The 27669-nt window shown below is 38.9% G+C and overlaps 1 protein-coding gene across 1 annotated transcript in view; it reads left to right on the forward strand.

Annotated features, from left to right (window-relative positions):
* Nucleotides 1–255: 255 nt before the first annotated feature.
* PPP1R42 (protein phosphatase 1 regulatory subunit 42) overlaps nt 256–27669 on the forward strand; it is a gene marked incomplete at both ends in the record, with an annotated part of 42575 nt that continues 15161 nt past the window's right edge. The window contains 5 exons of the mRNA XM_080694768.1: nt 256–384; nt 4437–4603; nt 6560–6698; nt 7423–7539; nt 25015–25132. Coding sequence (XP_080550894.1) covers nt 256–384; nt 4437–4603; nt 6560–6698; nt 7423–7539; nt 25015–25132 — 670 coding nt within the window. The remainder of the gene's footprint in view (nt 385–4436; nt 4604–6559; nt 6699–7422; nt 7540–25014; nt 25133–27669) is intronic.

The following is a 27669-nucleotide window of genomic DNA, read 5'->3' on the forward strand; positions in this document are numbered from 1 at the left end:
AAAAAGAATTAAGCCTACAAACTTAGAAAATACTTCAATGTCCATAAATGTCTATGGACTAGCTTTAGTAAATAGTTTTACATAAGAAAATTAAAGGGTAAGTCAAAATAACCTTTCCTACATTGCTACATGATGTCATAATACTCCCTTTTTTCTTTAATTTTTAGAAAGTTGGAAGTAGAGAACACCTAACTCTGCTTCTGGACATGGGATCAAAACAGAGCTATTGCTGGGAATTTGATTTATAGAAAAATCATGGTTCGGCTGACCTTGAATTTAATTGTCAAGAACAGCAATCTTAAACCCCGCAAAGAAGAAACCATTGCACAGTGCCTGAAGAAAATAACTCATATAAATTTTTCAGACAAAAATATAGATGCAATTGTAAGACTGAAATTTCTTCCTATATTTATATAATTAACAATGTAAAGTTTAGAAATTGGTTTGAGGTCATACCTAATATATTAACTCTATTTTGATTATACTTAACTATATTTTTTACCAGTAAACTATACATCTTGTTTTTATTTCAATTTCTTTCATATAATGTTAAAGTTATTAAAATTGTCTTATATAAAATGTACCATTGTGATTTTTACAAATAGATGTTAAATACTTTTGTTTCTTCTCTTATAATACTCTATAGTGTGGCAAACTAGATTTGGAAAATAATTTCAAAGATAATTATTTTTATATTATTTCTAAACCTTATAATGTAATTTTTTACATAAAAATGTTAGAAGTATCTATACAGGTACCAGAATTCAAAAGTTCTACAGTCAGGTAGGGGATGTAGCCCAGTAGTAGAATGTGCTTAGAATGCCCAAGGTCTTGGCTTTTATCTCCAGCACTACTCCACCACTCTAAGTCCCACCCTAATCCCAAGTCCTAATAAAAAGGCTCAACAGTGAACTCTTTTTTGCATATTGTTTTTATTTTGGAGGATACTGTGGATTGAACCCAGGGAAGTCTGCCTCCAAGCTACAGCCCTAGCCCCTGTACTCCTCTCCCTTTTTTTTTTCCAAAACAGGGTCTTGCTAAGTTGCTAAAAGTCACTAAATTGCTGAGACTGGCCTCAAACCTGTGATCTTCCTGTCTCATCCTCACAAGTATTGGGGTTACAGATGTGTGCAACCACGCCCAGCTTTTTGCATATAATTTACCTAGTATACATATGTTGTTGTCAATTGTACTAGAAAAAATTAGGTTTCACTTGCATATACTCTAAAACTACATTTTCTCAGTTCTAAGCTAATTCTTGGTTTTGATTAGTGAAACTTTGTAGAGGTTCCCAAACTTACTTGGTTTATCATCCCCTTTTCAGAACAAAACAAACAAACAACAACAACAACAAAAAAAAAACTACTCAGCAGTCCCCCTGGAAGCACTCACCTTCTTTAAGTGAATAAGCAGGAAAATGCAATGACACATTTTTGTTCCAGCTCCCCCACCCTGCTGGGTTTTTCCACTTTAGGACCCTATGTGGCTGGATTAGTTGTTTTGGATCATTTGGAGTTTTTGTTTTGTTTTGTTTTCTCTGGTACTGGGGATTGAACTCAGAGGCATTCTACCTTTGAGCTACATCCAGAGCCTGAGTTTTTAATTGTTTTTCTTATTTGGAAACAGGGTCTGTCTAGATAGATGAGTGTCACTTCTTGCTAAGGCTATCCTTGAATAGGATATCCTTGATCCTTCTGTCTCAGCCTCCCAAGAAATGCTGGGATTACAGGCATACACCACCATGGATCATTTGTATTGCTTTCTGTTGTCCCTAATAAATATTAAAGATTATAAATAAGAGAAAATTCTCAGAAGCATAGAAGCTAAATGAGGGCAAGGATCACGTCTATTTTGTTCACATTGTTCTAGCCCCCCCCCATCCAATACAATGCCAGACTCATAGTAAGTGCTTAATAAGTATTTATTGAATGAATGAGTGAATCAGTGAAACGCCAAAGCCCCAGACAAAATTGTTCATTAAGTAATGTGTCCCCAGTGAGACCCTGTTTCTAAATAATAAATAAATAAAATTGGTCTAGGGGTATAGCTCAGAGGTAGACTGCCTCTGGATTCAATTCCCAGTACCACCAAAAAAATAAAGAAAAAGAAAAAGAAATGTTTTCTGGCTGGATGTGGTGGCACACACCTGTAATCTCTATTTGGGAGGCTCAGACAGAAAGATCACAGATTCAAGGACTGCCTTAGCAAGTAGTGAGACTCATCAACTTGGTGAGACCCTGCTTCAAAATAAAAATAAAATAGGGCTGGAGGTGTAGATCAGAGGTAGAATGCCCCTGAGTTCAATCCCCAGTACCACAACAAACAAACAAACAACAATATTTGTTGACTGGGCATGGTGGTGCACACCTGTAATCCCAGTACTTGGGAGGTTAAAACAGAAGATTGCAGGTTCAAGGACAGCCTCAGCAAGTAGTGAGACTCTTATGAACCTAGTGAGATCCTGTTTCAAAATAAAAATAAAATTAAGATCCTTCCGATCTTTTTCCTAGGCATGTATTCATATAATTTTACAATAGTGAATCATAAAGAATGTACTATTTTCGCCGGGCGTGGTGGCGCATGCTTGTAATCCTAGTATTCAGGAGGCTGAGACCAGAGGATCGCAGTTCGCAGACAGCCTCAGCTACGTAGTGAGGCCCTCTGCAACTCAGTGAGACCTGTTTCAAAATAAAGAATAAAAAATAGGGCAGGGGGTGTAGGTCGGAGGTCAAATGCCCTGGGTTCCATCCCCAAGCCCGCAAAAAAGAAAACAAAGAATGTACTATTTTCACTTAATTTTGTATTATGAAATGTGCAAGACATTACTAATGAAGCAAGGATATTTAATGAGTTCATAGTGTTCACCTCAATAGCAGTATCATAGTGATTTGTTTCTTTATTTGTTTTTGGTACTGGGGATTTAACCCAGGGAATTCTATCTCTGAGTTACTCTCTCAACCCTTTTAAATTTTTTATTTTGAAACATGGTCTTGCTAAGTTATTGAGGATATCACTAAATTGTTGAGACTAGCTGTGAACCTGTGATCCATCCTCCTGTCTCAGCCTCTCAAGTACTGGAATACAGGTGTGTGCCACTATACCTGGCTGCATTATCACAGTTTAAAATTTTTGTGGGTCTGGGGCTGGCACCCAGGGGGATTCAACTTCCAAGCTATACCCCCTGCCCTATTTTTTATTCTTTATTTTGAAACCAGCTCTCACTAAGTTGCAGAGGGCCTCACTAAATAGTGGAGGCTGTCTGTGAACCACAATCCTCCGGTCTCAGCCTCCCGAATGCTGGGATTACAAACCTGTGCCACCACGCCCGGCCTCACAGTTTAAAATTTTAATCCATTATTCTAAAATATTGGATGACTTCTGACTTTTGGTATTATAAACCATGACAGCTGACTTCCAACCTATAGAAAGATTAAGCCCTGCTTCAGAATACTGGGACAATAATTTATTCAATGCTTTAACCTACTGAGGAGCTAAACTGTATCCAAGGAAAATGACTTACCCTGGGAAAATCTTAACAAATACAAGTTTAATATAACTATAGAATATTAAAGTATAGAACTTACTTTAGGGCTGGGGGGTGTAGCTCAGAAGTAGAATGCCCCTGGGTTCTATCCCCAGTATCACAAACTAAATAAATAAATAAATAAATAAAGTGTAGAACTTACTTTGTAATTATTTTAGTCTTCCCCCCACCTGGGGTGGGGGGGGAATTGAACCCAGGAGCATTCTACCTCCAAGCTACATCCCCAGCCTGATTTTATTTCTTGTTTGAAAACAGGGTTTCACTAGGTTGCTGAGAGCCTTGCCAAGTTGCTGAGGCTGGCTATGACCCTGCCATCCTCCTGTCTCAGCCTCCCAACTACTGGGATTACAAATGTGTGTCACCACATCTGGCTCTATTTATTTATTTATTTATTTATTTATTTATTTATTTATTTATTTTGGGGGTCTAGGGATGGAACCCAATGGCATTTCATCTCCGAGCTACACCCCCTGCCCTATTTTTTCTTTATTTTGAAACTGGGTCTCACTGAGTTGCAGAGGGCCTCACTTAGTAGCCGAGGCTCTCCTCAAACCGTGGTCCTTAGGTCTCTGCCTCCTGAATGCTGGGATTGCAAGCATGGCCACCATGCCCGGCTTATTGTTTTATTTTTGAAACTGGGTCTTGCTAGGTTGAGAGGCTCACTACTTGCTGAGGCTGTCCTCGAACCTGTGATCCTTCTCTCTCTGCCTCCCAAGTATTAGGATTATAAGGGTGTGCCACCATACCTGGCTCTATTATTATCTTAACTGCCCTAAGAACAGAGAACTATTTGGGAAAATTTGTACAATGCTTGAGTGAAAAACTTTCTCAAAAACAAACTTAAAAGTTTTTACGAGAAATTATATATGACCTGTTTTTGTTTTCTTTTTAGGAAGACCTCTCTCTTTGCAAAAATCTTAGCGTTTTATATTTATATGATAATCGTATTAGTCAAATCACTAACTTGAATTATGCCACAAATCTGACCCACCTGTACTTACAAAACAATTGTATTTCATGTCTTGAGAACCTCAGATCATTAAAGAAACTGGAAAAACTGTAAGTGCTTTTATTTTTGAATAGTGTTAACTGGTTTTTATCATTGTAATTTATATTTTATGCAGGTAGATATTGCCATTTTTTGCATTAAGTTCCAATTAAGTCTGCTTCTCACATATAGTTTTTCAGGTCTCAATTTTTCTTATACTATTATTCATATGAAATAAACTGTTTCACATATAATACTCAATAACTTATTTTATTAAGCCTGACATATTTTACTTTCCTTGGCAGGTAGGCTTATGGGTTTATAAAGTCACCTAAAACATCTTTATATAGGCTTAACTAGTTAAAAAAAAAGTTTCTATGAAACCCAGATAAATTCTGCCTTTGATAATCACACATCTCAAAAGGTCAAGGTCATAGAATAATGTTGATGTAGATGTGATTTTAAAAAGATATTTACTGTCTATACTAACTATAATTAGGCAATGGACATTGTAGATCTAATTTTCCCAGATTGCAATAAATGCCATGCTTATCAAGGGCCTCAGAATGGAGATAAGGGTGGGGTAGACAATGTTTATTAAAAATGTATGGGGTGCCGGGCATGATGGCTCATGCCTGTAGTCCCAGTGCTTGGGAGGCTGAGACAGGAGGATCATAGATTCACGGCCAGCCTCAGCTACTTAGGCACTCCAAAACTTAGTGAGACCCTGATTCAAAATAAAGAATAAAAATAGGACTGGGGGGTATAGCTAGCTCGGTGGCAGAATGCCCCTGGGTTCCATCCCTAGTACCGGAAAAAAAATATGCAGGGGGCTAGATATAGTGGTGCATGACTGAAACTCTAGTACTTGGGAGGCTGACATAGGAAGATTGCAGATTGGAAGCTAGCCTCAGCAATTTAGTGAGGCTTTCAAGCAACTTAGACCCTGTTTCCAAATAAAAATAAAATAGGGATGGAAGGGTAGCACAGAAGTTGAATGCCCTTGACCACAGATACACACAGAAATGCAGATCTGACTGACATGTGGTACACTCCTGTAATCCCTGTATTTAGGATGTGGAGAGAGGAGAACTGCAAGTTTGAGGCCAGCCTGGGCAATTTAGTGAGACTGTCTCAAAATATAACATTTGAAAAATGGCTGCGGGTGTAGCTCAGTGATATAGTGCCTCTGAGTTCAGTTCCCAGTACTACACACATCAAGTAATGCAGATCATTGTGTTCCATTCTAGATATCCAAGTCAGACTCTGGAAGTTAGGCTCAGAAATATTTATTTATTTATTTATTGTACTGGGGATTGAACCCAGGTACCTTCTACCTCCAAGCTACCCATCAGCCCTATTTTATTTTTTTATTTTGAAACAGGGTTTTGCTAGGTTGCTGATAGTCTTGCAAAGTTGCTGAGGCTGGCCTTGAACCTACAATCCTCCTGTCTCGGTATCCCAAGTATTGGGATTACTGGTGTGAACCACCTAGAAGTAAGTATGTATGTATGTATGTATGTATGTATGTATGTATGTATGTATTTTTGTGATAGTGGGGAATCCAGGGGTTTTTCTACCTCCGGGCTATACTCCCAGACCTATTTTATACTTTATTTGGAAACAGGGTCTCACTAAGTTGCTAAGAACCTCACTAAGTAGCTGAGGCTGGCTTCGAAACTATGCGATCCTCCTGTCTCAGCCTCCCAAGCACTGGGATCACAAGCGTGTGCCACCAGGCCTGGCTAGAAATCTTTATTTTTAAACCTCCATCCCCAGTATTTCTTCTGTATGTTAACATATGAGGAAGCCTGGTAGGTAGTTTACTAAAGATTATTTTTATTATCTCTCTTTAAAAATGTATTTTTAGACTATAATTTGTTGTTTAAACTTCTCATAAACATGATATAAACACAGTATTCTACATGTGTAATTTTCACACATCTCAACAATTTTATTACACCTTTACCAGGTATAAAGACCATGCCATTCGCAGAAAGTCTGTTTAGAATGCATCTGTTTTGCAGGTATCTGGGAGGTAATTACATTGCTGTCATAGAAGGTTTGGAAGGATTAGAAGAACTGAGAGAGCTTCATGTTGAGAGCCAAAGGCTTCCCCTTGGAGAAAAGCTTCTCTTTGATCCAAGAACTCTTCATTCTCTGGGGGTAAGGCCGCATTTGAATGTTTTGATAAGGACTATAGGGATTATTTAATGGAGAAGCAAGGTGGTAAAGGAATGTTTAGACAGTGCATACTCTTCCTGTTTTGTTTTTAAAGAAGTTTATTAGAAAGATAGAAATACAGAAAATAGAAATACAGCCCCATGCCAAAATGGCATGAGGGGGTGACTCGAAATGAACACACCCAACTCTTCCTGTTTTGTATGACCAGTTGAGAACTAAATGAGAACTGAAGCTGATTTTCCCACATTGTGTTTCAAAGTATGGCAGTACCATAAAGTGGGATAGTAATGTCCACCTCTTAGAGTAGCTGGAAGGATCAAAACAAGGATGTGAAAAAGTTATATAGCCAGGTGTAGTGGCATACACCTATAATCCCAACTTAGTGAGACCCTGTTTCAAAACAAAGAATAAAAAAAAGGGCAGGGGGTGTAGCTCGGAGGTCAAATGCCCCTGGGTTCCATCCCCGGCCCGCAAAAAAACCAAAACAAAAAAAACTATAAACAAAAGAAAAATCTACATCACATATTGGAATTCTAAAACTTCCATGTGAAAAAAAAAAACATATAACACTAAAACAAATTATTTTTGCCTATAAAGCAAAACAACCTGATCTGATAAATCTTCAAAACTTCTCAGAATTGGGATTTCTGGTTCCCATATGTAGTATTTAAACTATTTAATGTTAACTTAGCTCTTGTTTTTACAGAAATCCCTCTCTATATTGAATATCAGCAATAACAACATTGATGACATAAGAGACTTAGAAATACTGGAGAATCTTAATCACCTTATAGCAGTTGACAACCAACTTCTGCATGTGAAGGTACTGTAAAGAAAAATTAACTTTAAAGTATTTACATGAAATTGTGATTAGAATATGTTTTGAAACATCTATGAAATGTTGCACTTTTAAAAACTATTCTGGCTGGGTGTAGCAGCCCTTGCTTGTCATCTCAGTACTTGGGAGGCTGAGACAGGAAGATCGCAGGTTTGTGGCCAGCCTCAGCTACTTAGTGAGGCCCTCTACAACTTAATGAGACCATGTTTCAAACTAAAAAATAAATTAGGGGATGTAGCCTGGAGGAAAAAGTCCCTGGGTTCCACCCTCAGTACCAAAAATAAAGAAAAAAAAAAATAGAGAAAGAATAAAAAATAGGGCTGGGTATAGCTTGGAGGTAGAATGCCCCTGGGTTTAATCCCTGGTACACCCCCAAAAAAAACAAAAACAAAAAACAAAACTACTCTTCTGAATTTGTATTTAAGTTATATTGTGAATCTCAATTTACTAATACATTTATTTGCATAATTCTGCCCTCTTTCCTGGTTTTCTTCTCCATATCGCAATGTTTCCGTCTTTCACCAACAGAATAAAATTTCTGAGAGGAGAACTATCTGCTTTTACCTGTTTGAATTATGTGTCCATCAAGCTTTCCTTCTAGAAACTATATTTCTTGCCCCTTAACAATGATCAAAGCTGGGCATGGTGGTGCAAACTTTTAATCCCAGCATTTGGGAGGCTGAGACAGGAGGATGGCAGTTTGAGGACAGCCTCAGCTACTTAGTGAGGCCCTCTGCAACTCAGTGAAACCTGTTTCAAAATATAAAGAATAAGCTGAGTGTGGTGGTGCATGCTTGTAATCTCAGCATTTGGGAGGCTGAGACAGGAGGATTGTGGTTTGCTGACAGCTTCAGCTACTTAGTGAGGCCCTTACAACTCAGTGAAACCCTGTTTCAAGAAATAAAAAAGACTAGAAAAATAGGAATGTGGGTGTAGCTCGGAGGTATAATGCCCTTGGGTTCCATCCCCAGTGCTGCAAAAAAGTAAAAATTAAAAATAAATAAATATAAAATTTAATTCATAGCTCTATGTCTCTTAGGAGTGCTTTGGCTGCAAGTAATGACATCTAACTAATCACAGCTTAAAAATATAACATGAGGCAGGTGTGGGGCGCATGCTTGTAATCCCAGTACTTGGGAGACTGACACAGGAGGATCGCGGGTTTATAGTCAGCCTCTGCAACTTTGCTTGGTCCTCAGCAACTTAGTGAGACCCTGTTTCCAAATACACACACACACACACACACACATATATATATATATATATAATAAAAATAGGGCTGGTAGTGTAGCTTGGAGGTAGAATGCACCTAGGTTCAATCCCCTGAACTGCAAACAAACAAACAAACAATGATCGAGTCTCTAGTAACTGTGACCTGAACTCTCTCCTGGCTGCTCCTATTTATAGAACTCTGGATGTCTAATTTGTATTAGCTATAGTATTGCCATGTTCTATTATATCATTCCATATTAATTCAACTACTCATTTATTTGAATATACAAAGGCCACCCATATATTTATCCATAGAGGAAGGAAGGACTTTTTTCCTTCTTTCAGTTCTAGGCCTCAAGAAACCTACAATGAACAAGTGATGAGACTACAGCGTAACTCCGTTTTCCTAAGTACAGCCATCCTAATGTAACAGCCTGGGCTAGGAAAGGATTCCTGAAAACAGTTGCCCATGAGCTGTGAGGTTGGCACTGGGATGAGCTATGGTATAATCTAATGACACAGGAACCATAGGAGGAAGGATGGGCTTCTTTCTCCTATAAACAGAGCTCATGTTTTCAGAACTACTTCCAAACAGCCTTCTATTGACCCTAAAAAAGATACCAAGCTGGGCATGGTAGTGCACTCTTGTAAACCCAGTGCTTGGTTGTAATCCCAGGACTGGGGAGACTGGGTTCAACATGATAAATAATACAGACAGGGTCTTTTTTGTGTGTGGTACTGAGGGGGGAACCCAGGGGTCTTCTACCTCTGGGCTACACTCCCAGACCTATTTTATGCTTTATTTGGAATCAGGGTCTCACTAAGTAGCTAAGAGCCTCACTAAGTAGCTGAGGCTGGCTTCAAACCTGTGCGATCCTTTTGTCTCAGCCTCCCAAGCACTGGGATTACAAATGTGTACCACCACGCCCAGCCAGACAGGGTCTTTAGCCTCAAGAAACTTAAATTACAGTTGGGCAAAGAAGGAAATGATATACAAGAACACATACACAGAGGATTGTAAAAAAAAAAAAAAAGTGTCACGAAGAAATTAAATAGGATGATGTAACAGAAAAGGAGCCAATGGATGTTTTATTTTTATTTTTTCATTTTTGTGTGTGGTTCTGGGGTACAACCCAGGGACTTTTCTACCTCTGGGATATACCCCTCAGACCTTTCTTTTATACTTTATTTGAAACAGGGTCTAACTAAGTTGCTGAGAGCCTCATTAAGTAGCTGAGGCTGGCTTCGAATTTGTGTGATCCTCCTGTCTCAGCCTCCCAAGTGCTGGGATAACAAGCGTGCACCACCACACCCAGTCAGTGGATATTTGAAATGAGTTTATCAAGAAAGGCCTCTGAGAAAATGACACTTACATTGAATTCTAAAGAATGAGAAAAGGAAGATGTGCAAAGAACTGAGAACATGTTAGACATAAGGAACAGCCGATGCAAAAGATCTGAGGCCAAAGAGAATTTGGCGATCCAAGAAACCAAAATGAGGCCAGTTCATTGTGGTAGGTTCTCACTGCCTAACTCAATTTCTGACATACTGCACATGTTCAATAACTAAGTGTTGACTAAGCAGATTAGGAAGAAAGGCATAGGAACCATTTATAAAGGTACTTTTAGGACAGGATCATGAGTTCTGGCTTTATTCTAAGTGTAAGGAAAGTCATTTAAAGAATTTTTCAAAAGGATTTCTCTATCTGCTATGTGAAGAACGAGTTTCAAGAATAACAGCAAACATGTCAGTTGGGAAAGTATTACAGAAGCTAAGTAAGAGAAGATGGTTGCTTAGAGATGAAGTGTGGGTGGATTGGGTTATATTTTTAGATGGAACTTGTTGATAAGTAGATTTTAAGAACATAGGAATGAGAGGACACAAAGGTGTCTTGTAAGATTTTGTGAGAAACTGGAAGAACAGTGCTAGCCTGTCTGAGGAGGGGGATGCTAAAGAAGTAGAATGTCTTCTATTGGATTTTTCTTTCAATATTTTATTGGACACTGAAATTGACACGTTAAGTAGACATCTGGAGTTCAACAGGGAAATAATATTGGTGAGTTTGAGAGTCAGAAGCATTTACTTGATATTTAGGGCCATGAGACTGGGTGAAAGAAAAGGTAGAGAATAAATAAAGCCAAAACCAAGTACAGAAACACACCAACATTTACAGATCAGTTAGAAGAGAAGTCCCCAAGAGGAGACAGTGATTTATGAAGATAGAAAAATAAGCTTCAAGAAAGAGGGATTGACCAGGCATGGTGGTGCACACTTGTAATCCTAGTACTTGGGAAGCTGGGACAAGAAAATCATAGGTTCAAGACTAGCCTCAGCAATTTAATGAGGCCCTCTGCAACTCAGTGAGACCTTGCTTCCAAGTAAAATATAAAATAGGGATGGGGGTGTAGCTCAGAGATAGAATGCCCCTGGGTTTTATCCCTAGTACCACAAAAAGAAAAAAAAAAGGAAGAAAAAAAAGAAAGGGAATGGCTGCTGCAGTGGCCCATACCTATAATCCCAGTGCTTGGAAGGCAGAGGAGACAGTAGAATCTCAGGTTCAAGGTCAGCATGTTGTAACTCAGTGAGACCCTGCTTAAAAAAAAGAGAAGGAAGAAAGAAAAGAGGAGGAGTGGCCACTTGTATTGAATAAAGTTCATTGTTTAACATGAAGGCAGATAAGAGGTTAACAATAATTTCTGGATTTGGCAATAATGAAGAAGTTACATCGTGTGAAGTATCATGCTTTCTGGATATTTCATGTTACAGTGCTTTGGCAGGGGCTCATGTTGTTTTTTTCTTCTAACCAAAGCCAAATAAACCTGTTAAAAAATTTTCCTCCCGTGTGTGTTCTTACTCACTTTCATAAATGAACAGGCAGCTCAAGACTAGCAGACATATGAAAACAGCCTCTACAATCAGAGGAGAGAGAGAACTCAGAAGAAGGGAATCAATTTGGAAGTAGGGAAAAAATGTAAAATCCCACTAAATCCTATAATTGATTTCCTGAGAGGAATAAAAAGGGATTTATAACCTTGAAATAAAACAGGATTCTATTTTTTTAAAGGAACATAACTGATTATGAGAGAAAACTTAGAAATTAAATAGGATTAGCCGGGTGTGGTGGCGCATGCTTGTAATTCCAGCATTCAGGAGGATGAGACTGGAGGATTGTGGTTCATGGACAGCCTCAGCTACTTAGTGAGGCCCTCCACAACTTAGTAAGACCCCCTTTCAAAATAAAGAATAGCTGGGCATGGTGGCGCACTCTTGTAATCCCCACTTGGGAGGTGGAGACAGGAGGATCGCGCAGATTTGAAGCCAGCCTCTCTGGCTTAAGAGACCCTGTTTCCAAAAAATATAAAAAGAGGTCTGGGAGTGTAGCCTGGAGGTAGAAGGGTTTCCAGGAACCCCAGTACCACCCCCCAAAAAATCACAGCACTGAAATGCTTATTAAAAGATCTTTGGTCAGGCAGGCGTGGTGGTGCACTCTTGTAATCCTAGCATTTGGGAGGCTGAGACAAGAGTATCACAGTTTGTGGACAGCCTCAGCTACTACAGCACAGCCAACCAACTTGATCTAATTTACCCTCATAGAACATTCCCTGCAATGGCAATTGGAATATGCATCAAAATAGCACATGTTGGGCTATAAAGAAAGTAACAAGGACTGTAATTATACAGAGTATGTTGTCTAACCACATGGAATTAAGAGTAAAAAAAGGCTATCTTTAAAATCTCAAGTTGATTCTAAAATTTATAAGCAAGAGATATAGAATAACATTTTAAGACTTAGAACAATCAACATTGGCTAAATACTTAGAAATTTTATAACATAATTTAAAACAACCTCTGGGTCAAAGAAGAAATCACAAGGGAAATTAGACTATATTTGAATTAAATGCAAATAAAAAGTAAACATCTGAAAATTTGTAGGATGTAGTAAAGTAGTGCTTAGAAGGGAAATCTATAGCTTTGAATGCTTATAGTAAAAAAGAAGAAAACAAAAATGATCTAAGCTTCTACCTCCAACAAGCATAAAAAATGAATGCAAAATAAATAGAAGGAAGAAAATAATACAGTTAACAACAGAAATTAGTGAAATAGAATATAGACTACCATTAGAAAAAACAAAAATTCAAAGAAGCCAAAGTCTGATTCTTTGAAAATATTAATAAAATCAATAAACTTCTAGCTAGGCTGATCAAGAAAACAAAGAGAGAGCCAGGTATGGTGGTGGTATACACTTGTAATCCCAGTATTTGGGAGGCTGAGACAGGAGGATCTCAGGTTCCAGGCTAGCCTCAGCTATTTAGTGAGGCCCTCTGCAACTCAGTGAAACTTTGTTTCAAAATAAAGAATAAAGCTTGGCGTGGTGGTGCACATTTGTAATCCCAGCATTCCGGAGGCTGAGACTGGAGGATCTCGGTTTGCAGACAGCCTCAGCTAATTACTTAGTGAGGTCCTTTGCAACTCAGTGAGACCCTGTTTCAAAAAACAGAAAGACTAAAAAAATAGAACTGGGGTGTAGCTCAGAAGCACAATACTCTTGGGTTCCATCCCTGGTACCGTAAAATAAAGAATAAGGCTGGGCATGGTGGCACATGTTTATAATCCCAGCATTTGGGAGGCTGAGACTAGAGGATCACAGTTTTCAGACAGCCTACACTATTTAGTGAGGCCCTTTGCAACTCAGTGAGATCCTGTTTCAAAAACATAAAGAATAAAAAATGGGGCTGAGGGTGTGGCTTGGAGGTGGAATGCCCCTGGGTTCCATCCCCAGTACCACACACACACACACACACACACAAAAAAAAAAAAAGAATGAAGAAGAAAGAGAAAAAGAAAAAAAGGCCAGGCATAGTGGCGCATGCTTGTAATCCCAGCATTTGACCATTTGGGAGGCTGAGACAGGAGGATCCAAGTTTGTGGCCAGCCTTAGCTACCTAGGCCCTTTGCAACTCAGTGAGACCCTGTTCAAAAATAAAGAATAAAAAATGGGGCTGGGGGTGTAGCCCAGAGGCATAATTCCCCTGGGTTCCATTCCCAGTACTGGGAAAAAGATACAGTTAAAGGCATAATAAGGAAATATTGTAAAGAACTTTATTAAAGTTGATAGTTAGAAAAGATTAATTCTTTTTTTTTTTTTTTGGTGATACTGGGGTTCCTAGAAGCCCTTCTACCTCCGGGCTACACTCCCAGACCTATTTTTACATTTTTATTTGGAAACAGGGTCTCCTAAGCCAGCACCCGCGGCTGGCTTCGAACCTGCGCGATCCTCCTGTCTCCGCCTCCCAAGCGTGCGCCACCACGCCCAGCGTAAAAGATTAATTCTTTAGAAAAAGAAATTACCAAACTGCCTCAAGAAGAAATAAAAAATCTGATTAGCTCTATGATCATTAAATAATTCATATTTCACAAATTACCTTTTCGGATCAGATGGCTTGCCAGACATGGTTGTACACGTTTGTAATCCTAGTGGTTGGGAGGCTGATACAGGAGGATCACAGGTTCAAAGCTATCCTTGGCAACCTAGGGAGGCTTTCAGCAACCCAGTGAGACCATGTTTCTGAATAAGAAATAAAATTGGTCGGGGGTGGGGGGCTAGCTTGGAGGGAATGCCCCTGGGCTCAATCCCCAGTACCACCAAAAGAAAAAGAAAATCAGATGGATTCATTGATGCACTTTATCACACAATTCAAAAAATGATACTAATCCCAATACTTTGGAGTCTGAGACAAGATAGTTGCACTTAATGCCAACCTTAGCAACTATCAAAATAAAAAAAAAATACCCTTAGTAACTCTCAAAATAAAAAGAGCTAAGGGTGTAGCTCAGAGGTAGAATGCCCCATGGGCTTAATCCCCAGTACCAAAAAAAAAGCCCTATATAAAAAGGTAATACATAATGACCTAGTCATAATTTATCTCAGGAATGCAAGGTTGGTTTGACATTCAGAAATCAAATTTTAAGGCCAGGCGTGGTGGCGCTCGCTTGTAATCCCAGCATTCGGAAGGTTGAGACCTGGAGGATCGTGGTTTGTGAGGCCCTCTGCAACTCAGTGAGACCTGGTTTCAAAATAAAGAATAAAAAAATAGGGCTGGGGGTGTAGCTCGGAGGTCAAATGCCCCTGGGTTCCATCCCCAGACCCGCAAAAAAAAAAAAAAAAAAAAAAAATCAAATTGTATAATTTGTGAAAGAAAATAAAGGAGAAAGCCATGTGTAGTGGCACATGCTTGTAATCCCCGCATTTGGGAGGCTGAGACAGGAGGATTACAATTCATGGACAGCCTCAGCTACTTAGTGAGGCTCTTTGCAACTAACTCAGTGAGATGCTGTTTCAAAATAAAGAATAAAAAAATAGGTCTGGGGTGTGGCTCAGAGGTCTAATCCCCCTGGGTTTTATCCCTAGTACTAAAAAAAAAAAAAAGAATAAATATTATATGATCACCTTAATAGATACACAAAATGCATTATAAAGTTTTCAGCACCCATTTATGATTGAAGAAAATTCTCAACACATTATAAATAGAAAAGAACTTAACCTTATCATAGGCATTTATGTAAATCCTATAATATCATACTTAATGATAAAAGATTTTATCATGAAATCTTAGTCTTTAGTTATAAAGATATTTGCTGTACCATACTTATTCAACCATACACTAGAAGTTTCAGCCAGTGCAGTAGGCAAGAAAATGGCATTCAACCTGAAATGAAAGAAGTAAAATTACATTTACTTATAGTCTACATGATTTGGTATGTATAAGATCATAAGATTTTATGACACAAATTTAGCAATGCTACAGGATTTATGCCAGGGTTAATTGAGCCAGGTGTGGTGGCACATGCCTGTAATCCCAATACTTGGGAGGCTGAGACAGGAGGATCGCAGGTTTGTGGCCAGAAACAGGGTCTCACTAAGTTGCAGATGGCCTCAATTGCTGAGATTGGCCTCGAACTTGTGATCCTCCTGTCTCAGCCTGCCGAGTACTGAGATTACAAAGCGTGCCCACCACACTTCGCAAAATCTTTATTTTTCTTTCATAAATTAACAGGCGATTCTAAAATTTAAAAGCAAGGAGCCTAGCCAGGCGTAGTAGTGCACACTTGTAATCCCTGTGCTTGGGAGGCAGAGACAGGAGGATCGTGCAGGTTCAAAGCCAGCCTTGCTAGCTTAAGGGACCCTGTTTCCAAATAAAATCTAAATAGGTCTGGGAGTGTAGCCCATAGGTAGAAGGGTTCCATCCCTAGTACCACAAAAAGAAAAAGAAAAAGAAAAAAAAAGAAAAAAGAAAAAGCAAGGATCCTAGAATACTAAAATATTACTAAAAAGAATAAAGTCTGAGAACTTACCCTACCTGATCTCACAACTTTAAAGTTATAATAATCAAGACAATGTGGTATTGGCATAGGAGGATAACAGAGACCAAGGAAACTGAACAGTTTATAAATAAACCCATAAACAGAATCAAATGATTTTTTTTTTTTTTTTGCGGTAACAGGCATGGAACCCAGGGGCATTCTACCTCTAAGCTATACCCCCAGCCCTAATTTTGAGTTTGTTTGTTTGTTTATATATTTATTTATTTATTTTTGCGGTACTGGGGATGGAACCCAGAAGCATTCTATCTCCAAGATACACCCCCAGCCTATTTTTTTTAGTCTTTTTTTTTTTTGAAACAGGGTCTCATTGAGTTGCGAAGGGCCTCACTAAGTAGCTGAGGGTATCGATCCTACATTCTCCACCTCCCAAATGCTAGGATTACAAGTGTGTGCCACCCCACCCGACTAGAATCAAATTTTTGACAAATGTTTCAAGATAATTCAATAGGTAGAGGCTAATATGTTCAAAAAATGTTGGTGAGGTATTTGGATAACAAAATAGAAAAACTAAAACTTCACAATTCACACCATACCAAAAAAAAAAAAAACTATTAAAAATGGATCATATCTAAATTTAACTGCTAGCCGGGCATGGTGGCACACACTTGCCCAGCATTTGGGAGGCTGAGACAGGAGGACTGTGGTTCAGAAACAGCTTCAGCTACTACTTAGTGAGGCCCTTTGCAACTCAGTGAGACCCTGCTTCAAAATAAAAAATAAAATAATAGGGCTGGGGATGTTGCTTGGAGGTAGAATCCCCCTTGGTTTCATCCCCAATACCACAATAAATAAATAAATAAAATGAAATAAAATAAATTTAACTGCTAAAATATAAAACTTCTAAAAATAGATTAAAGAAAGGTTCTTAAAAAGCATGAACAACAAAAATTGATAAATTGGCTGGGTGGGGTTACATACACCTGTAATCCTAGTACTTGAGAGACTGAGACAGGAGGATCACAGGTTCAAATCCAGCCTCAGAAAATTAATGAGGCTCTCAGAAACTTAAGACTCTGTTTCCAAATAAATAATAAAATAGGGCCTGGGTATATCTCAATAATGCAATGCCTCTGAGTTCAATTTCCAGTAACACACACACACACACACACACACACACACACACACACACACGTTTGGCCGGGCATGGTGGTACACACTTGTAATCCCAGTACTTGGGAGGCTGAAACAGGAGGATCACAGGTTTGCAGCCAGCTTCAGCTACTTAGGCCCTCTGCAACTTAGTGAGACCCTGTTTCAAAATAAAGAATAAAAATAGGGCTGGGGGTATAGCTCAGAGGTAGAATGCCCCTGGGTTCAATCACCAGTAAACACACACAGAGAATGGTTGGAAAGGAAACCTGGTTAATATGACTATTATTAAACTGAGAGTCTTCTGAGATCAAGCTTTTTTATTTTTAGTCCCCATTAAACTGAGAGTCTTCTGAGATCAAGCTTTTTTATTTTTGAATTCAGGATTAGCCAGAGACCAGCCCAAAGCCTGGCATACAGTAAGCATTACTACATAGTTATAGAATGAATAAATAAGGAAACAAAAAAAGTCAGCTATTTGGGGAAAGAATACAAACCATTCAGTAAGTCAAGTGATTGGGATATGCCAAGATTTGTTTTCCCTCTTAAAGAGATAAGACATCCAGAGAGTAAGGATGAAATTCCAAGTATATTTTACTTCCAGCATGAAAACACAAGCAATTAAAAATGCCTAGGAACACCTTAATGGGAGTCTGAATACAGACACTTTCCAGATCATCTCTGAAATGTATTTTTGTGGCTCATTTCAAGTCATCTTCCGAAGTCATAGTCAAAGGATGTGTTAAAGCCTAGTCTGAGATATTAACATTTCTTTTTATGTATTCTGAGGCCACTATCTCTAAATTTTGGCTTTAATTTCTCCATTGTTTTTACTTATTTAAGTTGTCCAGAAGCTACTGGCATCAAACCCCATGCCGCAACAGAGAAATTTCTCATAAGGTCACTGACATCCATCCTAAGAGGTATCAGCAACAGACAGCTTTGTGCCATTGGGGAAAAGCACTGGACATCATTAGAAAATTCTGACAAAACCACTATAATTACCTAAGGGTTTAAGCACTTACAGGAGCTGCTTTTATATGGACGTCAGTAGGTTCCTCAAATGCACCTATAGACATTATATGAAATAGGGCTGGGGGTAAAGTTCAGTGGAAGAGTGCTTGCCTTTTGCATGTACAAAGAGCTGGGTTCACCTTCAGCACCACACACACAAAAAGAAAAAAAGAAGAAGAAGAAGAAGAAGAAGAAGAAGAAGAAGAAGAAGAAGAGGAGGAGGAGGAGGAGGAGGAGGAGGAGGAGGAGGAGGAGGAGGAGGAGGAGGAGAAAATAAGAAAATACATAAAATAATTGAGTATAGTTCTTATATAGGAAAGTGTAATTTATTCAAACATATGTTAAAATGTACCTTGTCACTCTCATTTATTAGATATTATAAATATTGTAATATATTACACAGTATTACAATAAAAGTTCTATTAGTCAATCTTGGTTATAGATTTTTATGAAGTGCTGTCAACTATAATATGTTAGTGATTTGTATTTACCATGTCTTTTGATGTGGAGAACCCATTTTTAAGTGCTGGCTTTAAGAAAAATGAAAAATAATGATTAGAATTATTAAATAACTTTTAAAATCCCAATCAAGATTCTGGTTTGAGCAGTGAGAAAGAAAAATATTTCAGAAACATTTAAAGGAATACGTTTAGCAAGAAAAAGTATTGTTAGGCATATGAAATCATTGAGCTCTGTATACATTCTCAAACAATGGCCAGACCCTAACTAGCTGGGGGTCCGAGAGCCTCGGGAAGTGGCTGCATTAGAAAGGAAGCAAGTACTAAATGAGTACTGTTCCTGCTACTGCTTTGGATTTCATTCTTTCTCCCCTCACTCTCTAGACTGACAGCTATCAGGAACTCATTATCCACAATCCTCTAACCCTGTCTTCATCTCTCCAACGCTGGGGAGGGACTTTAAGGCAGGAGCACATAGACAGCGATTGCAGTGTGAAGAAGGAAATAGAAATAAATAGAACAATAAATCGTGTCTTTCCTTCTCTTTCCATGTCTGTGACCCCTCTAAAAAACTTCTTCAAACGGTTTTATCTTATTTCTCCTTGATAACTCCTGTTCTGCTCTGAACATCAGACCCTCTGCCCCTCCTTTTTTTTTTTTTTTTTTTTTTTTTCAGTACTGGGGATGGAACCCAGGGTCACTCTACCTTCGAGCTACACCCCCAGCCCTATTTTTTTTTTTTTTTTTGAAACAGGGTCTCTTCAGCCAGCGTGGCTGGCTTCGCAATCCTCCTGTCTCCGCCTCCCAAGCAAGGGGATTACAAGTGTGCGCCACCACGCCTGGCTATTTTTTATTCTTTATTTTGAAACAGGGTCTCACTGAGTTGCAAAGGGCCTTACTAAGTAGTAGCTGAGGCTGTCCTCGAACTGAAGTCCTCCTGTCTCAGCCTCCCAAATACTAAGATTACAAGCATGTGCCACCATGCCTGGCTCCTCTGCCCCCTCTTTGATTCATTCATTAATCTCTTCTTATCCTCATTGAAAATACCTACTTTAGGTTGGTATAGTGGCAACATGCCTGTAATGCCAGCACTTTGGAGGCTCACACAAGAGGATTGCAGGTTTGAGGCCAGCAGGCACAGTATCTTGAGACCTTGTTTAAAAATAAAAAGGAAAATGGGGAGGTAGCTCAGAGGTAGAACAACTCTGGGTTCAATCCCCAGTACTTCAGCAAAACAAATAAAAAAATAGAAATAAAATCCTACTTGATGGCAGCCCTTGCTAGACAATAAGGGAGATATTAGTGAGCAGAAAACAGATCCAATCCCTGGCCTCTAGGAGCTCTCAGCATTAAGGAGAAAAATATTAACCATACAATTGCCTAAAAACAAATGTTAAATTACACAAGCACCACAAGAGAAGTAGGTGGTCCTGAAAGCCTGTACGTGGAATTTGTCCTAGTTAAGGAGTTCACTGAAAGGTTCCCTGAGCAAAGGGCTGAGAGAAGGCGCTGGCACAGGCAGGCACTGAGAGAGGGAAGGTGGCGCACAGTACAACAGGCTGGTGGGTAGAGGGGCAGCACAGGTCAGGATGCAAAGTTCTGTCTATACCTAAGAACACTAGGGAGCCACTAACAGGGTTTTAAGCAGAGATAAGCTGTTTTTTTTCTTTTCTTTTCTTTTCTTTTCTTTTGGTGCTGAGGATTAAACCCAGGGGCCATTCTAACTCCGGGCTACATCCCCAACCCTTTTTATTTTGAAATAGGGTCTTGCTAAATTGTTGAGGCTGGCCTCGAACCCTGAACTAGTCAAGACAAGGTCAGTCAAGACAAGGGTATGGTCAGTAAGAGATTGGATAAAGCCAGAGAAGAAGATTGGAAATGGAAATGCAAGAGACAGAGTAGCCCAAGAGAAAGAGGCTAAGACCAAGAAAATTGATCAACCTGGGAAAAGAAGTAGTACTCTTCCTTTGAGAAAAATGGGGAAAAGGAATGGAAGAGAAAGTATGAGAGAAGAGGCAGATAATTGAAAAAAAACTTTATGGACAGATGACCCATTTATTTTTATAAAATTGATGGCAAGGTCAACCACTGAGGAGGAAAAAAAAGTTTTAGACCAAATAATAATATAGAGACCCCTTTCTTTAACTCACAGGGCGCTAGTTTAAACACACTTGGTTTTGGTTACCATTTATTTTACTCTTTCTTCCAGCCCTATTTTATTATTCATTTTTGAAACAAGGTCTCACTATGTTGCTAAGAGCCTCCCTAAACTGCTGAGGTTGGCTGCAAATATGCAATCCTTCTGTCTCAGCCTCCCAAGTAGTGGAATTACAAACTTGTGTCACCACACACAGCTTTTGGCTAATATTTCTTTGCATTTTTTTACCTATAACTTTTTTGTGTGTGGGTCTGGGGATGGAAACCAGGGGCATTCGACATGCCCTATTTTTTATTCTTTATTTTGAAACCAGGTCTCACTGAGTTCCAGAGGGCCTCACTAAGTAGCTGAGGCTGTCTGCGAACCACGATTCTCCGGTCACCTTACCTGTAACTTCTTTAAACAGGCATGCACCAGTGTATAAAATATTAAATACTTTAATGATTATTTATAATAACTTTTGTATTTCTACAAATAGTTTGATGAATATGTTAAGTCATGAGCTTCACTAGGGCCAACATCATATTGGTTGCTGAAATTCTCAAGCCAAATAAATATCAGCTTGCAAAATTATAGAAAAACTTGAAAGAACATAACAAGTTTAATCTTTACCTATAGTTTTTATGTCTGAAGTTCGCTAAATCAATAAAATGATATGAAAATTTCATCTCAGTCATATTCATTAGTGAGTTACTTCATTGGTTTTCTGATGACCATTTATCATGAGGTACAGAATCTTCTAAATGAGTGAGAGAAGTAAACTTGATATTCTTGCCCCTTCTATAAACTAAATATTTGATTTATAAGACACAAATGAACAAACTACTCTGGCCTGTCATGTTTTCTTAGTTTCTAATTTATTCAACCTCTGCTCAGTATTGATCCTGACAAGCAGAATGGCCAAAAGATAAATTCATTCATTCCACGGTTTAGTCAGGAACAAGCCAAAAATTATAGATTTTCCCAGGCAGATGATGACAGCCAGTCATAGGGATGACAAATGGCTGTCTTTAGACTTAGTAAGGACAGTTGGGCCAGACATTTCCAATAAAGATTGGAGCATGCTGGTCAGATACAGGTTCATCAGCGGCCATCATTAATCGTGGGGAGAACATGCCGGGCTGCAGACACCCATACAGGAGCCTAAGCACCAGCCCTGCAGAGGAAACGGAATTGGCTCCTCAGTGTTTTGCAGCACTCCTCCAAGTGATAGCATGACATGATCATTTATCAAACAGAGACTGTCCAGAAAAGTGTCTGCTTCCTTTAGTAACGTATCGAAGGGCAGGAAAGTGAAAGCATTTTATTAAAGACAGGAAGGCAATGAACAACCAGAGCGTATCCAAAGGGTAATCGTATTTCAGCACAGGATTAGTTTAGTCTTAAATAAACATACACTGGAGGGAGTATGTTGAGGGTCATTTATCAAGTGAGGAATAATTAACAAAACTCTAAGCACTCTTTTTTATCTATCAATTTAAAACTCTCATATTATTATTATTTAACTTGAATGATGGTCATTGTATTCAACACTATAAAAATGCAATGCACAATCCCTTCCTTAGAGGTCTTTAAAGTAAAAAAAAAAAAAAGTAACTATCACATAAAATAAGATAATGATGGATGGCTCTATTAGATGCCGCTGAACACGTGCGTGCTGTGGATAGAGCTCACTCTAAGGCCCAAGGCTGAGGCTACAGTTAAAATTCAGGAGAGAGCTTTATTATAACTCAACTATTTGTCAGTAGGTCAGAAGTTTCTTTTTTCTTACTTACAACTTTTGCTCTGTTGAACAAAACTTAAGAGAAAAGGAATTAGCTAAGTTGCAGGAGGGCAGGCAGAGGCAGAGAACTAACATTTAGGATTTACCTGCTTTGCCCCAGTGCTTGACACACTATGGCATTTAATCCTAATTATCGTCATTTTTTACATGAAGACATGGCAACCAGGAAATTTAGGATTGACTTTTTTTTTGTGTGTGTGTGGGGGGTCTGGGGATGGAATACAGGGGCATTCGACCTCTAAGATACACCCCCTGCCCTAGTTTTTGTTCTTTAATTTTGAAACATGATCTCACTAAGCTGCCGAGGTCCTCACTAAGTGGCTGAGGCTATCCATGAACCGCGATCCTCCTGTCTCAGCCTCCCAAATGCTGGGGTTACAAGCGTACCCCACAACGCCTGGTTAGGATTGACTTTTTTAAAAAAAAATCCTATTTTTTAACATTGATTTATTTATTTGGTCCCCTCAGAGTCAAGTGGACTAAATTTAGGGTGTGTATTGAAAATTAACTACTTTTTTTTGGGGGGGTGCTGAGGGTTGAACCCAGGAGAGCATTCTACCTCTGAACTACACTCCCAGCCCTATTTTATTTTTTATTTTGAAACAGGGTCTCACTAAGTTATGGTGGGCCTCACTAAATTGCTGAGGCTGGTCACACCTGGCTTCCATGATGGCACATGCCTATAATCTCAGTACTGGGGAGGCTTATATAGAAGGATCAAAGATTCAAAGCCAGTGTGTGATAACTGAGTGAGATCCTCTTTCAAAATAAAAAATAAAATAAGGCTGTGAGTATAGCTCAGTAATGCCCTTGGGTATAATCCCTGGTAACACACACACACACACACACACACACACACACACACACACACACACGTAAGGGGAGAAAAAAAAGTGAATCTAAAAAACAACTGGAGGGAAAAGGAGTTACAATGGATGGGGAAAGAAACCCAAATAGGGAGAAAGAGGAGCTAAGAGGCCACCAGAGGAGCTGGTCATTATGTGCCATTAATCTGTCTTCTTCACATTCAGTTCAGTTGTAGACCATGAAATAACTTAATTATTCCTTGAAATATCAACTAACTGGTTTTTATAAGCTACAAAAACCATGTACATATTTATGACAATATAAAAGAAAACTGTACCCACAGAATAATAACAATTAAAAAAGAAGTCACAGCCAGGCGTGGTGGCGCACGCTTGTAATCCCCAGCTTGGGAGGCGGAGACAGGAGGATCGCGCAGGTTCGAAGCCAGCCGCGCTGGCTTAAGAGACCCTGTTTCCAAATAAAAATATAAAATAGGTCTGGGAGTGTAGCTCTAAGGTAGAAGGGCTCCCAGGAACCCCAATACCACACACACACACACACACACACACAAAAAAAAAAAAAAAAAAAAAAAAATAGAAGTCACTATGCTCAGGAAAAAAGACTAGAAGTAATAGGAAGCCAGGCATAGTGGTGCACGCTTGTAATTCCAGCATTTGGGAGGCTGAGACAGGAGGATTTTGATTCGTGGCCAGCCTCAGCTACTTAGTGAAGCCCTTTGCAACTCCGTGAGACCCTGTTTCAAAATAAAGAATTAAAAAAAAAGTGATAATGCCAGGCGTGGTGGCACATGCTTGTAATCCCCATGCTTGGGAGGCTGAGACAGGAGGATCACACAGGTTCGAAGCCAGCCTCAGATACTTAGTGAGGCTCTCAGCAACTTAGTGAGACCCTGTCTCCAAATAAAGTATAAATAGGTCTGGGAGTATAGCCAGTATAGCCTGGAGGTAGAAAGCCTCTGGGTTCCACCCCCAGTACCACCAAAAAGGAAAAAAAAGTGATAGGCATCCAAGTGATCTGTGTTATCATTTGATGGTTTTATACATTCATCATAAGACAAATGGCAATAATATATATTGTGTGCAATGCCAACGGATTACTAACTTCCCAGTTGGCTTAATCTGTGAATTTCTATAAATTCCACTAAAAACAGGACATCTTTTGAAGCAAAAATGTTATCTGAGATGCAGTTTGGGACCATTTATGAGAGATAAGACCCAGAGCAGTTCTGGCACGATGCTGCTTTGAAAAACAAGTGCTAGGCCGGGCATGGTGGCGCACACTTGTAATCCCAGCATTTGGCAGGCTCGAGACTGGAGGATCCCAGTTCGCAGACAGCCTCAACTACTTAGTGAGGCCCTCTGCAACTCAGTGAGACCTGGTTTCAAAATAAAGAATAAAAAATAGGGCAGGGGGTATAGCTCAGAGTTCAAATGCCCCTGGGTTCCATCCCCAGACCCGCATAAAAGAAAAACAATTGCTAGAAGTACTACTACCTGTGAAATAGTTATGGTTTTCATTTTCTTCTTTAATTACAGGATTTGGAGTTTTTACTGAACAAGCTGATGAAGCTATGGAAAATAGATCTGAATGGAAATCCTGTTTGTCTCAAACCAAAATACAGGGACAGACTGATAGTGGTGTCCAAATCACTAGGTACATGCTTTATATTAATGTAATTTTCTTAGAGAAAGATACATGGCTTAAGTTTTAAGTTAATTTGCCAACAGGCTTTTAGAAATATAAATATGATGTCTTGGTCTATGAAAATGGTCAGATAAAATTTGGTAATTTTAGTAAGAGCAAAAATTCAAGTTGAAGCTGGCATGATGGCGCACTCTTGTAATCCTACTAGTTGGGAGGCTGAGACAGGATTGTAGGTTTGCGGCCAGCCTCAGCTACTTAGGGAGGCCTTCCATAACTTAGTGAGCCCCTGTTTCAAAATAAAGAATAAAAAATATAGGGCTGGGGTTGTAGCTCGGAGGAAGAATATCCCTGAGTTCAATCCCCAGTACCTCAAAAAAAAAAAAATCAAGTTGAGATATAAAGCATAAAAAATATCCGATTTTGGAAATAATTAAAGCACCAGATACTCTTTAAGGATAAGATATGGCTGATACCAACAAAAGTGGTCAGTCATATGTAGAACTTGCTGACCTTTTGCTAAACTTACATTGGCACAAATCCTCTGATGATCCCAAGAGACTTCTTAGTTCTTGGTTCTGTAGATAAAATTGATCATTTTCACTGCTTGACATTTGCCGTAGAGCAGTCTCTTTCATTTGGAAGGGGAGGACGTTAGGGTACCCCTTTATGAAATTCTTATAAATAACATTCCCAAATATGCAACACAATGGAGGAAATGGATAGAAGCACTTGGTCAGGGTGACCTGGTGACACAGCAACAGAGAGTTTGATGTCTCCCAGAGAGCTGTTTTTATGTTGTAAAGTTACCTGGTCCTCATCAAATAGAAAAAGCCACATATTTGGTTTACTTGGCATGAATAGAAGCAAATTTCATGTTAAGAGAAGCTCATTGAAATGAAATAAATCTCATAAGATACTGTTCCTGTTAACCTGGTTTCCCCTTCTAAACCATTTCTACAATTTAATAACCTCAAATAAGATAATTTGTTAAAAATGAGATTGAATCAGGTTAACAGGCATAGTCTCCTAGTTGTTCCCAGCTCTGTATTGGTTGAAAATTTATATTGAGATGACAATTCCATATTTTCACAATAGATAGTATAAAAATATGTATTGGTCATATATCTCCTATCCCAAGGTATATTAACAAATTACAAAATTATTTATTTTTTTGTGGTACTGGGGATTGAACCCAGGGGCATTCTACCTCCAAGCTACACACAGCTCTATTTTTTATTTTGAAACAGGGTATCAATAAGTTGCAAGTACTTCACTAAGTATCTGAGACTGGCCATGAACCTGTGATTCTCCTGTCTCAACCTCCCAAATGCTGGGATTACAAGCGTGCAACACCAAGCTAGGCAACAGTCACTTTTGTTACAGTATCTTGCTTTGTTTTATTATTGATTATTGTTTCTTTTGTTATGCCTAGTTTATAAATTTAATTTTATCACGGGTATGTATATATAGAACAGACATGATACATGTGGGGTTCAGTACTACCTAAAGTTTCAGGCATTTATTTACTGTTTCCACAGTAGGTCTGGGATTGTATACAGAGGTATAAGGCCTCTGGGTTCCATCCCCAGTACTATATAAAAAAAAGTATAATATAGTGGCTTAACGTGGTGAGATAGTCCTGTAATACCAGTATTTGAGAAGCTTGGACAGGAGGATCACGGGTTCAGTGGCAGCCTGATCAAGTAGTGAAACTCACATCAACCTAACAAAACTTTGTTTCAAAATAAAAAATAAAAATAGGGATAGGGACGGGAGTGTACCTGGGTTCAATCCCCAGTATCCCCCCCCCCATACACATACATAATAAAGAGCCAGGCAGAGAGGCACACACCTGTAATCCCAGCTATTTTGGAGGCTGAGGTAGGATGATTGCATGAGCAATTTAGTGAGACCCTGTCTCAAAATATAAAAATAAAAAGGGTTAGGGATATAGCTCAGTGGTAAAGCACTCAGGAGTTGAATCACCAGCATTTTCCCAAAAAATGTAATATAGGTAATATAAAATCCTGTAAGAAAGGAATTATTCAATATTTTATAGTATATCCAAATGCAAAAGAATACTATCCGTCATTAAAATTTAAGTTTAACAAAAGACATAGTAAACTGAGTGTGGGGGCACACACCTATAATCCCAGCACTTGGTTGGCTGAGACAGGAGGATCACAGGTTTGTGGGCAGCCTCAGCAACTAAGAAAGACTCTCAGCAACCTAGTGAGACTGTTTCAAAACAAAAGAAATAAAAAGGACTGAGGTATAACTTGGAGGTAGAATGCCTCTGAGTTTAATCGCCAGTACCACAAAGAAAGAAAGAGGAAAGGAGGGTGGGAGGATAAAAAGCTCACAATACAATATTTAAAATGCAGCATGTAAAACTGTATAACTAAAGGATTCCATTTTATATAATACACACATAAATAGAAGGAAAATTAAAAACTACTAAGAAATATTCTAAAGTGTTATCTGGTTTTGCACTTGCTGTAGAATAAGGCAATTTTCTTTTTTGTTTTTTTTAGTTCTAAATATCT

The sequence above is a fragment of the Muscardinus avellanarius genome (assembly GCF_963383645.1).
Source record: "Muscardinus avellanarius genome assembly, chromosome: 4".
Taxonomy (NCBI): Eukaryota; Metazoa; Chordata; class Mammalia; order Rodentia; family Gliridae; genus Muscardinus; species Muscardinus avellanarius.